Source organism: Gekko japonicus, unplaced genomic scaffold (genome assembly GCF_001447785.1).
Source record: "Gekko japonicus isolate JY-2015 unplaced genomic scaffold, Gekko_japonicus_V1.1 scaffold4251, whole genome shotgun sequence".
Lineage (NCBI taxonomy): Eukaryota > Metazoa > Chordata > Lepidosauria > Squamata > Gekkonidae > Gekko > Gekko japonicus.
Genome location: NW_015173264.1, coordinates 67 through 13,315, shown reverse-complemented (window position 1 = coordinate 13,315; position 13,249 = coordinate 67). Strand labels below are relative to the sequence as shown.

Genomic DNA, 13,249 nt, shown 5'->3' with positions numbered 1-13,249 from the left:
ATCAAGCATCACAATGTAGGCTAGGATAGTGTCCCGATCTGCCAACCCCTTGGGTGGTGGGTCCAGACTCTCCTGCCTCTGCACAGATACCTGAACCAGGAAAACTCCAACGCTGACAGGAAACCAGCCAACTTGGCTGGTTACCGGTGAACCTACCTTAGCCCATCAGACAGGAGGAGAGACCCATGAAGCAGGCGACAGCAGCAAGAGGAAATGGCCCATGCCCAACAGAGCTGGCTTCCAGCAAAGACAGAGAGAGTTGTGGAAAATGCTGAAGCACCAGTCAGTGGCAGGGTGAGGGAAGGGTACAGCCAGGGCCGAGGCTAGCCCAGGTCGGGCTGAGGCCTTGGTCTCCAACTACCCCCACCTGCAAGTGGGCCACGGCAACAGGGAAAGGGGGTGGGACTGACGGGTACGGGGAGATCTATAAAACAGGTTTCAGTGATGGCTGAGTAGGAGTTGACAGAGAAAGGTTTGAGTTGCCAATGGGCAAGAACAAGCTGGGGCAGTGAGAGAAACAGACCATGGTGGAGCACAGGTGGAGGCGGAACTGGGTGAAGTAACCCCCCTCCATGATCCAAGTCATCTGAGGCCAGAGGAACATCTCTGGGACTTGGGGTGAATTCGGAGATAAGGGCATTGTGGAGGAGGGTGGACCTCCAAACATTGACAGATAGCAACTTTTTAGAAGCCAGAGAAAGGCCATTTGCCCCAAATTTAAATGCTTTTGGGACGTGGGGTTTTCCCCCTGCTTCTCTGCAGCATCAAGCTGCATTTGTGTACCTCATGGTGTTTCCCCAACTTTTCACTGCTCTTTCTGAAACCACATTAAAGCCTGGATGGCTACTGTGTGGGTGGGAAAATTCAGATTTTCTCATCCACATGGCAGCTATTTTCCCTGACCATGTTACTTCAGAAGCCATTTCCTCCCCCTGTCCCAGCAGCAGCCACCACCCACTCCTTGTGCTGCCAGGGTTTTTGCACTTAAAAAAAAAATCAGCACTAGAATATTGTTATATCAATGTTAGGCTTGCCAAGTCCCCCCAGGGGGCGGGGAAAACCCCGCCCCAGAGGCCCGTTCCCTGCCACCACTGGATCGAGCCCCGGGGGGAACTCCACCCCAACGTGCACGTCACCAGGAAGTGACACGACCGTGCTGGGCACGCTGGGGGCGGGGCCACGGTCATCTGAGGGAAAACTCTATGATTTTCCCTCGGATGGTCATGGCCCCGCCCCCAGCGTGCCCGGCGTGGTCGCGTCACTTCCTGGTGACGTGGATGCGGCGCGCGTGCTCCAGGATCGACCCAGGAGTCCCCCACTTCAGGACAAGGTACGACTTGGCAACCCTACAATATGTTATTATACAGTACTTTTAGATTTCAGATTTTTCTGAAAACTTGGGGTCCTTCTCAGGTTTGTAGGAAGTTCTGTCTTGCCCATTCACAGTGCCACTCACTGGATTTAAGTGTCTTCAGATCTGGCCAACTTTGCTATTAGTATATAGATCATGTAAATTATAAGGTATATTTACAATTTTAGTTGTAGGAATTTATAGTTTTAAATTCCAGGAATGTGCTGAACAGTTTAGTTTTATATTATAAATGATAAATTATTCATTTTATGTGGTTAATGCAATTAAATATAAAAATCACATGAACATCTTCTTTCAAAATCAGCGGCATGCAGCTAACCTTTATGTTTCCCCTTTTTCTCCTTCCTGGTGTTGCCAGTTTGACAGCCTCCCGTAGCTGCCTTGGTTTTTTTAGTTGGTTTTGGAGCTTGTGAGTCTGCTACCACTTTTACATCTTCTTGCTCAGCATCCTGTACTGCTCGAGAGATTCAGGACACCCCAACCAAAAAAAAGAAGAGATAAAGAAAACAAGAGAAAAAAACAAGGAAGAGAAGAAATCAGAAATCTATGAAGCCACAGTGAAGCAAGCAAGCAAAGCAGAATGTAAGGTGCATGTGTCAGATAGTACAGAAAGAAAACTGTAGGACAAAAGGTTGCAGATTGATAATGTAAATGTACACTGTTAAATGCTGGTTTTGGTGTTCTGATCTTCAGGCTTTCTGAATCCGTGAAGCAGCCTGAGACTGATTTCTCACTAGAGCCGTGTCGCTGTTGTGCCGCCCTTTGCCCCATTTCTATTAGTCAATTTCACACCCAAAGCCGCGCAGCTGCATTTTGACCCACGACTTCACCCGATTTCCTCCGCGGTTTCGTGATCCTCAAAAAAACAGGGTCACGAAACCGAGGAAGGAATCGGGCGAAGCTGCGGGTCAAAATGCCGCCGCACGGCTTTGGGTGTGAAATTGACTAATAGAAACGGGGCAAAGGGCGGCGCAACAGCGACGCAGCTCTAGTGAGAAATCGGTCTGACTGTTTCTACTCAGCTATGTCCCAGGGCATCATAGTGCAGATAACAAAGTCTGTACCTGGTCCCCTGTGAAGTCCTCACTGAGAGTTCAGTTCTAGGTTCCTCTACAAATAAACCACTTTCAAAAAATATTTTCTAGCAATGTTCCTACCAATGTGTGGAGAGACTCTGCAAGGAACATTGTCAAAACTGCAAACTGCAGCACTTACCTGAAAGTCAATTTATTTATTTGCAGGCATGCCAGCATGACCCTTCAAGCATCAAGCTGACGTTCCTACCAGCAACTAAATACACTGGTAACTACCGCACCATCTTGCTCCCAAAATAGCAGATCTACCCACAAATAAGTTGCTTTTGGTTGCTCCTGATCATCCCCTGTCATTTATTGCTCTTATGCTGGTTTTCTTTGCACATATATTTAACAACTATGCAATGAAGAAGTCAGGAACAAAGGAGGGATTATTCAACCAACCAACCAACCAACCCCCACCCCAAATGCAACACAAGAGTTTTTGTTTTGACACTGCAGGAGACAACGTTTGCAGCTAACCAGCATGAATCTGTAAAGGAAATGACACTGACATTGGGTTCACTTGAAGCACATACATACATTTCTGGAACAGATCTTTTCTAGAAAACTATACAATATAAAACAGTAATGGCCTGCGCCCCTAAATCTTAATGGCAATTACAGAGATCAGAGTTTCTGCAGATGAACAAAATGAATTCCACAATAACTTCCTCCTTGCTTTTAAAGCAAGATTAGCAATCTAATCATAAAAAAATTAGAATTCAGTAGATTCACTCAAATGCTCAAAAAGGGTGTCTTTCTGATGGCCATTCAGGCGCTCTACTTCGATCCTACAGCACGGTTACTGGTTAATAGTAAATTCTCTCACAAAATTCATCTACAAAGGGGAACTAGGCAAGGTTGCCCTCTATCACCTCTTGTATTTGTTTTGGCCATAGAGCCATTGGCAGAAGCTATCCGGAAGAATCCAAATATCAAAGGCATCGATGTAGGAACTTGGACACACAAGATTGATCTTTATGCGGATGATCTTACGCTCTACTTAATGAACCCAGTTTCATCTCTTCACAATGTGCAAAGTATCACCTCCGAATTTACCTGCATCTCCGGACTTAAATTTAGTCAGAAAAAATCGGAAATCTATCCCATTAACCTGGAGCACTACACCAGACTCGTGATAAAGAAAGCATTTCCATTCAACTGGACAAAATCATCTTGGCGACATCTAGGAGCCTATATCCCCACAGATATCTCAAAGTTACTGGATCAGAACTTTAAACAAATTCATGCAGAAACTACAACACAAATGACTAAGTGGAATTCATTAAACCCTTCCTGGCTAGATCAAATAGCCCTTATAAAAAGCTTCATACTCCCCAAATACCTCTTTTTGTTTCGAACAATTCCAATAGAAATCCCAATCCGGGAATTAAAATCATGGCAGAAAAGCATAAACCAGTTCTTATGGGGGTACAAGAAACCCTGTGTTAATTTTGCTACACTACGAAGAATGTCACAACGAGGAGGAATTGACCTACCCATTCACAGCTCATATTATGAAGCTTCTAATCTAGCTGCTCTACTTCACGCTCTTTCATCACCACAACTGGAGTGGGTCCAAATTGAAAGTCACTACTTATTCCCTCATACTTTATTGGACACCTTTTGGAATCCATCCCTGGCAACAAGATCATAAATACCTAACAAATACCCTCAATATATGTCACAAATACAAAAATAAGCTAGCCCCCCCCCAACCTCTCTGCAGTCCTCCTTTCTAAACCAATCATGGTTCCCACCCGGCCAAGAAGGTGCTGTATATTATCCCTGGAGAACTGCTGGAGCTGTACATATTGCAGACCTACAGCATAAGAATAATTTTCTGGAAAAGGCACAGCTAGAAAAGAAAATAAGAAAATAATGCGGTTCCAATATTTACAGAATCTTTGCATATTACAGAAGCAATTACTAGACCACAGACAGGCTTTGAACAAGTCCTGGAAAAACTGTTTACACACCCTGTTTACTCTCAAAAATATATAAACTTTTGAATGCATTGGATGGAGGGAAACCACTTAAGCACCAAAAACTATGGAGCCGAGACTGTGAAAACCAATTAAAAGAAGATTGGGACCGTATATGAACCTCTCCAAACCTATCTTCAGTGATTTTTAATATCCGTTTTCAGACTATAAAGACTCTTCTGAGATGGTATATACCCCCAGCTACTCTGCATCACATGAAAGAAGACATAGATCTGCTTTGCACCAAAAACTGTGGCCAGAAAGCAGATTACCGTATATCCACTGCTGGTGGTCATGCCCTTATACACAATCCTTCTGGTCACAAGTCAAACATCACATAAAGTTAATTACAAAAGTAAACCTACCTCTTCTACCAGAAACTTTTCTTTTGAACAACTGGCCAGACCTTCATGGAAACAAAAGTAAGACCGGACTAATTCACACTTTACTAGCTGTAGCACAAACCGCAATAGCTGCTAACTGGCTTGATAAGTCTCCACCTACTATAGAATCCTGGCAAGATCATTTATGGAACTGTTTAATCAAGAGCAAGATCTCACTCCACACCTCAAATACACCCTCACATAAATCAGAACACATTCATTGCGACTTGGTATCCACTCATTACTTACATGGCTGAGGCTGGAGTAATCCCAAAAAAATCCTCTTTATAGACAGATGATTTATTTTTGAACTGAATCTAACCTATAGTAATTTACACTCCTTAGACCTGGTATTCAAATCATCAGAACAATGCTCCTAGTTGTTTATGGAACAAAGTTTAAAAACCAGTAAACTAGACTTAATTCTAGACAATTTTAGTATTATTAGTACTGTTGAATGGTTTGTGGATATTTCTTTTTGAGTTATTTCAGGTACATTATGTTCTGATAGTGGGTTATACTTATTTCAAAACAGTGTACTTAGTTATAATACTATGCTTCTGTATTATACAGAAATACTTATATGTACTATGTAAGCTATTTGATTGCAATAAGTTTGATCCTTCTGTAACTGTTTAATGCTTTTATAAAATAAAATATAAATTAAAAGGGTGTCTTTTTATAGAAATAAGATCTATATGGGACAGAGTCTTAAGTAACGAACATGCATATTTTCAAGTTCACTTAATTATCTAGATAGTTCCAAAGGTACAACAAGGACTACTTAGAACCCATAGAAAAAGTTCAAGAAATGACTGAAACTGATTTCCCACAAGCAGCTGCACTGCCCTCGCTCTTCCCTTCCCAATTGTATTTGTCAATTTCCCACTACTTGCTGCGCGGACACATTTTGACCTGCAGCATCCCCCAATTTTCCCTGCATCTTCTCGATCTCAAAAAACAAGGATCTAGAAGACGCGAGGGAATTTTTAAGCAATTGTTTCTTATTATATTCTAAATGTTCACAATGTATTCTGTCATTATTACAGGGCAGTAGTGCAGCTTTTTGGAAACCTAATGTTGCTGCTTTTATCAGGTTTAATATCTCCATTACTGATGGTGTAGATAGCAACTAAAATGTGTGTGTCTCAGTCATAGCATAAATTCATGTGGATTTTTTAAATCTTCTGCTTGACAAGGTCACAACTGCTGAATGATTTTCCATTTCTTTGTAACCAATTCGTCAAACTGCAGTTGATAATAATAGTTATTTTACCTTCAGGCTAATGCTAGTTAAATAAATTTCTGATATCACAGGAAAGAAAATGGCAGGCAGTGAAGGAGCTTATCTGGTGTGACTTTTAGAAGGGATTTATGGTGGTGGTGATGGTGATGATCTCTGAATATGAAACAGACCAAGCACTGAAATCCAGTATGCAAGAGATATCAGAGAAAATGATGCATCTAGGAACACCAAAGTCTATGAAACTGAGTTATCTGATAGGCTAAAAACTGATTGCTAGCAGATGCTACAATCCATACCATGTCACAGAACCTATCAGTCACCATTATTATAGTACTGATTATATTACTGATGTGGCCTTACTCTGGAAATGCATGACCTAAATTGGATTAAACTACAGAAAACTCAATGTCTTTCAATGCCTCCCATCAAATTTCTTTGTCTTGTCCAGCACATATTTCATTATATACTTCTTAGCAAGCTGGTGGATGTGTCATCTTGCAGGACCTCACAAAGGAAGTCCTGAGAAGACCATCTTTTTTCATCCTTTTTGCCCGAACAGAGACTGATTTTCCACAAGCAGCTGCGCTGCCCTCGCTCTTCTCTTTCCCCCGATTGTATTCGTCAATTTCCCACTACTTGCTGCACGGCCGCATTTTGACCTGCAGCATCCCCCGATTTTCCCTGCATCTTCTCGATCTCAAAAAAAAAGAGTGCCTAGATTTTACAACTGCTGCAGAATGCTGCAGCCAGAATTCTGACTAGAGTGAGTCATAAGGATAGAAATATCCTAAGTAAATAAATTTCACACTAGTCTTGTTCCACATACAGTGGCTCCCAGTTTGCTTCTAGGTCCAATTTAAGGTGTTGGTATTGACCTTTGAAACCATATATGGCTTGGAGCTAACATACTTGAAGGACTGCCTATTCCCATATGAACCATCTCTGGAGGCCCTGCTTCAGCTGCCCCCGCCATCTGATGCTAGATGTGTTGCAACCTGAGAAAGAGCCTTCCTGGTGACACCAAAATTATAGAATTCCCTCCCTGGAAAATCTGTCTGTCCCCTCCTATTATTGCCTTTTGACAGCAGGTGAAGCATTTTTTTGTTTTGTCTGGCACTCTCCCACTGATTCTCAATGATCATTCCTCCCATTCAAGTGTTTACGTATTTTTTTTAATTGCTTTTAATTTTTAATGTGTTGCTTTAATGTGTTGTGAGTGGCCTTGGGAACCCTTTGTTAGCTTAAAATGTTTTGAATAAATAGTATACGAAGGCGGTTTCTTTTGTAGGCAAGCAACCGCACAACCTTTCTTAGGTGACACACAACCGCAACTATACCTGATGGCTGGAAACAACATGGTGACATAGTGCTATTGGGGAAATGGCTTGCAGCTGTCTCCATGAATAGCTCAATTTGGAATTATGGTTTCCCCCATGAGCACAGTGGGGCAAAACTGTGAACGAGCCCTAATGGATTTGAAAAACAACAACAACTATTCAGCCACTTGCTAGATATCATGACAGTGGATGTTCGACCTCATTTAAATGCTTATTTTTAAAATAATAAAATCTCTAGTGAGATATTCCAGGCAGAATGAGAAGTACGTATTGATAGCCAGGTTCTTATGCATCTATTTAGAATAAGTAACATAAGGTATAGCTATATTTTACACTCATATAGCATTTAAAGGGAAAATGTAAAATTTCTTCCATGACCATGATTAATCCTGACTGGCAGCTGACAGATAGGCACCTACATCATAATTTCCACCATAATACAATGGCTAACTCTGCAGCAAGTAGTCACTTTTGCTGAAATAGCTCTAACTTTGAGAGTTTCTGCAAGACAAAGAGAAATAGTTTGTTATCCCCAAGCTAGGGACAAAAGGGGGGTGGGGACTTAACCCTGAAATCTGGGAACCAGAACCTAAAGAGGTAAGTCAAACAGAATAGAGGGCCAACAATAAAAACTTAATGTATATAATATAAAGGTGAGGGTCCCTGTGTGTTTGGTGTGTGTAACTTGCAGGGGGTCCATTCCATACACTTTTGAACCAGAGCCTGACATTTCCCCTAAAAGCACTTTCCTGACGGCATCTTTTTTTGGGGGGGGGGCATAACTTGGACTCCTTAAATCCAATCTGCAAATAACTTAAGAGGCATGTAGAGGACCATCGGGGGAGGTCCACTGTGAGTTTGATGTCTCTGGCTTGCACAGGGTACATTCTATACACTCCTGAGCCTCATGAACCTGTGCCTGTTATTGGCCCAGAAAGCACTTTCCTGGGGGCACATTCTTTGGGGGACTGTAACTCAGACCCTGTAAAGCCAATCCTCACCAAACATGGAGGGCAAGCAGAGGAGTGCCAGCCAGAGAATCCCCTGTGAGTCTGGTGTCTCTAGCATGCTGGGGGAGGGTTTATTCTACTGCATGAACCTCATGAACCAAAACGGTTAGTTTGGCGCCTAAAAGTTTATGACGGTTTGTGGCTCACAAACTAGGCATGCCACGAATTGGTTTGTGGCTCACAAACTAGGCATGCCACAAGTTATGAACTGAACCGCATTTTCCGGGTTCATGCCCATCCATAGACATAAAGCACAGCTTATTAGCTCATCAGAGGGTTGGGCCTGTAAAAGGCACACAGGATCCCTTTGGGGCTTGCTCACGTTGCTTCTAACAGGAGACTTGAGCTTGGGAGTTCAGTGCTGGAGGTCAAGGGGTAGCAGAACTCTAGTCTCCGTTTCCTGAGCAGGGACATACAAGTTCCACATCAACAAGGAGGATGGTGTGCTGCTATATCCTTTCTGCTACAGAAATCCGCACTAGGTCAGGTAAGCACCCTTTTCACTCTAAAGATACCTTCAAACGACTAAATAGTTACGAAGGCAGAAAGCCAGCAGGGGCTCTTCAGTGTTTTGCAGAGAGTACCACATGTGTGATTATCTACCAGCTATGTAGAAATCATGGGTACGTGCTCACTGCATGAAGCATTTGGCTCTCAGGCAGGGGTCATTTCCTGCATGAGCGCACAGGAGCAGAGCTCCGGCAGAAGGAGCTCAGGGGGCAGGCACGTGCAACAAGCCCCACCCCCTGCTCCCAGCAGCCCTCAGTCGGGCCATGGGGAGCAAGAAGTAGCCAGGTAATTTGCAGAGCCCCCCCCCCAGCCTGCCTTCAGGTACAAGCTCTCCCTTCTCTGTGAGGGCAGATCTGCACGTCCTCCTCCCAATAGCTAGCAATCCAAAACAGTCCAGTGGAGCCTGAGTGGTGGGTGTTGCCTTCTGACCCACGTCCAGTGATGTCAGGGGGTGTGACATTTGCAAATAAGTTATGCTAATGAGTTGTGATAATGAGCTCCTGCACCTCTTTTTCTACGAAATGACAGGGGGTGGGCACATGCAACAAGCCTTGTCCCCTGCTCCCAGCAGCCCTCAGTCAGAGCAAGAAGCAGCCAGGTCAGTTGCAGAGCTCGCCTGGCCCCTGTGTCTAAAACAGTCCAGTGGCACCTTTAAGACCAAGTTTTATTCAGGTACAAGCTCTCCCTCCTCTGCGAGGACAGATCTGCACATCTCTCCCCCACCCCCATAGCTAGGAATCCAGAACTGTCCAGTGGAGCCTGAGCGGTGGGTGTTGCCTTCTGACACACTTCCGGTGATGTCAGGGGGTGTGGCATATGCAAATAAGTTATGATAATGAGCTCCTGCACCTCTTTTTCTATGAAATGACCCCTGCTCTCAGGGAACAAGTTTGTTCCACTGAGGCTAGGATTGCCAACCTGGAGAAGCTGAAGCAGAAAGAGAGGTTTGGAGGAAGAAACCCTCAGGGACTTACAAGAAGTCCCTGTGCTGTCAGCTCTTCAGCTTTTGTGGAGAGTGAGAGTCTCAAGATCAGAGGACATCAGTCTGAGGAGGAGGGATGTGATCCCTTAGACCTCTTCCTTGAGCAATGGACCAACATACTTCTTCATGGAAAAATAAGACTTCCCCCCAAAATAAGACCTAGCGCATCTTTGGGAGCAAAAATTAACATAAGACACTCTTATTTTTGGGAAAACAGGGTAGGTGATTCAATCATTAGGAATATAGAAAGTGAGGTCTATGACAGGTGTTTTGACCACATGGTGAATTGCCTGCCTGATGCAAAGGCTGCAAACATCACATGATATCTAGATAGCTTAATAATTGTTGGGGAGGAGTCAGACATCATGGTGCCCATTGGCACCAATGATATTGGGAAATGTAGTCATGTGGTCCTGGAGGAAAAAAAATAGGTTACTAGGCAGAACGTTAAAGGCCAGGACCTCAAAGGTAGCATTCTCAAAAGAGCTGCTGGTTCCACACACAGGGCCAACTAGACAGGTACAGATCAGGGGCCTCAATGCATGGATGAGAAAATGGTGCCAAGAGGAAGTGATTAGATTTGTGAGGCACTGGGAAACTTTCTGGGACAAGGCGAACCTGTACAAAAGAAAGAGGCTTCACTTGAACCAAAAGGGAACCAGACTGCTTGCGATTAATATTTAAAAGATGGCAGAGCAGCTTTTAAACTAATCCCAGGGGGAAAGTCGACAGAAGCTAGAGAGCCTGCAGTTTGGGACTAGTCAGTCCAAAGGGATGATTGTATAAACCCTCAGGGTAATACTGATAGACGCATAATAGAACTTTGGAGTGAGGGTGGGATGGCAAATGAGGGCCATGTGTGGTGACTAAGGGGCCAAAGCAGGAGTCAGGAGGAAGGCCTCGGCTTTTATGCCATGTTGTTGGCCCTCCACAGGAACTGCCCAGGGGGAAAGTCGACAGAAGCTAGAGAGCCTGCAGTTTGGGACTAGTCAGTCCAAAGGGATGATTGTATAAACCCTCAGGGTAATACTGATAGACGCATAATAGAACTTTGGAGTGAGGGTGGGATGGCAAATGAGGGCCATGTGTGGCGACTAAGGGGCCAAAGCAGGAGTCAGGAGGAAGGCCTCGGCTTTTATGCCCTGTTGTTGGCCCTCCACAGGAACTGGTTGGCTGCTATGTGAGACAGGATGCTGGCCTAAGTGACCCACTGGTCAGATCCAGCAGGGCTCTTCTGATGTTTTTAATAGGCAAATATCCACTAACCTCAACAGGAACTGGTTGGCCACTTTGTGAGACAAGATGCTGGACTAGATAGACCATTAGTCTGATCCTCCAGTTCTCTTCTTATGCCCTTAACAGACAATATCCACTGACCTCAAAAGGATTATTTGGGATTGATGATATTGCAAAAAGGGTACATACTATGCTTGATAAAAAGAAATAAAGACTTCCCATTCATTGCTTAGCTTAAGAGTTTGAGAACAATTGTTAATGTGTATCGTGAAGTAAGATCTATTCAGACTGACATTTAAACACTAAGAGTACATTTTTATTAAAAAAAAAAATAATTCCATAAAATAAATATTAACTACCATGACTGAGGGCAAAAGGACTGAAACTTTTTATGTACAGTCAACTCTCCACAGAGTATAGAAACGAAACGTAGATTCTGTTGACATGTGTCTTCTTTCATCTTATGAAAAAGTAGCATTTTTAAGTTTTTGCCTAGAAGTTCATTGCTTAAAAAAGAGAAAAAACTGCAATACATTCCTACAACCTAATGGGGAAAAACCCACAAATAATAAATAACTTTAGAAAGACTGTCAAAGAGTTATTTCCTTAGTAGCTCTCCCTACCCTCATCTAGTGTGAGAGGAATGATCAAAATGCTCTTTGATGAAATATTGAAATAAAATATGAGACTGAAACGTATGGCAACTATATAGCAGTTGGAACATAGACAAATATTCAAATAACTTAATACTGGGAATTTTCAAAGCTGGTGTTCATTTTAAATCAGTTTCTTTAAAACTAAAATTACAGTTAGCTTATTTTGCAGTCAACCCGCAGAATATGAATGATGTTTGTATACCATGATAAATGGTGTTGCTGTTGCTGTTGAGGTAAGTTTCCACTAGTGGTGCTTGTTCTTCTGACTGTTTCATTCTGCGTGTTCTTGTGCGACTGTCCACATTGGACTGAACCATCAGTGGCTCCTGACGTTTTTTTTTCTGTTTCTGTTCTAGCAATGCTCGCTAAAAAAAACACAAAAGGGTTCCACGTTAGATTAAATTCATAGTTAGTACCCTGAGAGGTTTGAGATTTTCTGAGTATCTCAGCAAGTAGTATCAACCCAGTAAATAATATTAAGTTTGACAATATTCAGCCCAACATCAAGTGTAACTCTTCAACAACACCTTTCTTTGCTATTATTTTCTAAGTAGACACACAGAGATAGTATATTATGGAAATCCTTCCATCCACAGAAAAACCCTGTTGGATCCACCCCATGTAAGATACTAGCAGAGCAATCCAATGTAGAGCTACTCTAGTCTAGCTCACTGAAACTGATGGGTGTAGACTTGAATAATTCTGCATAGGATTGCACTGCAAGGCTTGTTCAGTGGTATGCATCAAAACCTGACCTACAGAATTCAGAATCAATCTACGAGCAAAATATTAACTGAACCCCAAAGTAAGATAAATAAGAAAAGCGGATTTCCAAGGTCAGATTCAAAATTTATTCTAAGGCAAAACAAAAATAGAAACTAAAAACAGTTTGGTGCAAAAGTTGTCTACACTAAACACTGAATAAACTCTTTTTTCACTTCTGAGTACTAAGCACATATTATTGCCTCGTGAGATAATAGATTATCCAACAGTATAGATCTCTCCCTCCAGATGTTTGCATGCTTATATGATGGTAGATAATAATACCTATTTATGAGATTAAGCCACTCTGGATGAACAGGGAGACTACCATGTGACAATCCTGTGTTGATTTATTTCCTCAGCATTTCTAACTTTCCTTCTCTACACAGAGAATGGAAGGAAATGAATACCATTCCTATTAAGTAAAACTATTCCCTACAGTGAACAAGCTAAATTTACAAGGAAATTGATGTGAAAATGTGACTTAGTTGAAGCAAGGTAAAAACAAAGCACTTAGTTTTTTTAAAAAATCCATAAAATCTGTTTGTCTGCAATGGGAGGGGGGGGGAATGCAAACAGGCACTCAGGACAAAAAGAATGCTTTCATATTTCCCAACCCACTCAGAAAATGTTAACACTTGTTTGCAGCCTAAATATTTCACATATGCCCCAAATTTTCTCTAGAGCATTTGTT

At 42.6% G+C, this 13,249-nt stretch overlaps 1 protein-coding gene across 1 annotated transcript in view; it reads right to left on the bottom strand.

Moving 5' to 3' along the window:
• The window catches only part of LOC107120170 (tubby protein homolog), a gene marked incomplete at its 5' end in the record, with an annotated part of 58,364 nt that extends 46,206 nt beyond the window's left edge, over window positions 1-12,158 (bottom strand). The window contains 2 exons of the mRNA XM_015422818.1: window positions 1,692-1,826; window positions 11,996-12,158. Of these exons, the coding sequence (XP_015278304.1) occupies window positions 1,692-1,826; window positions 11,996-12,158 (298 nt within the window). The remainder of the gene's footprint in view (window positions 1-1,691; window positions 1,827-11,995) is intronic.
• Window positions 12,159-13,249: the final 1,091 nt, after the last annotated feature.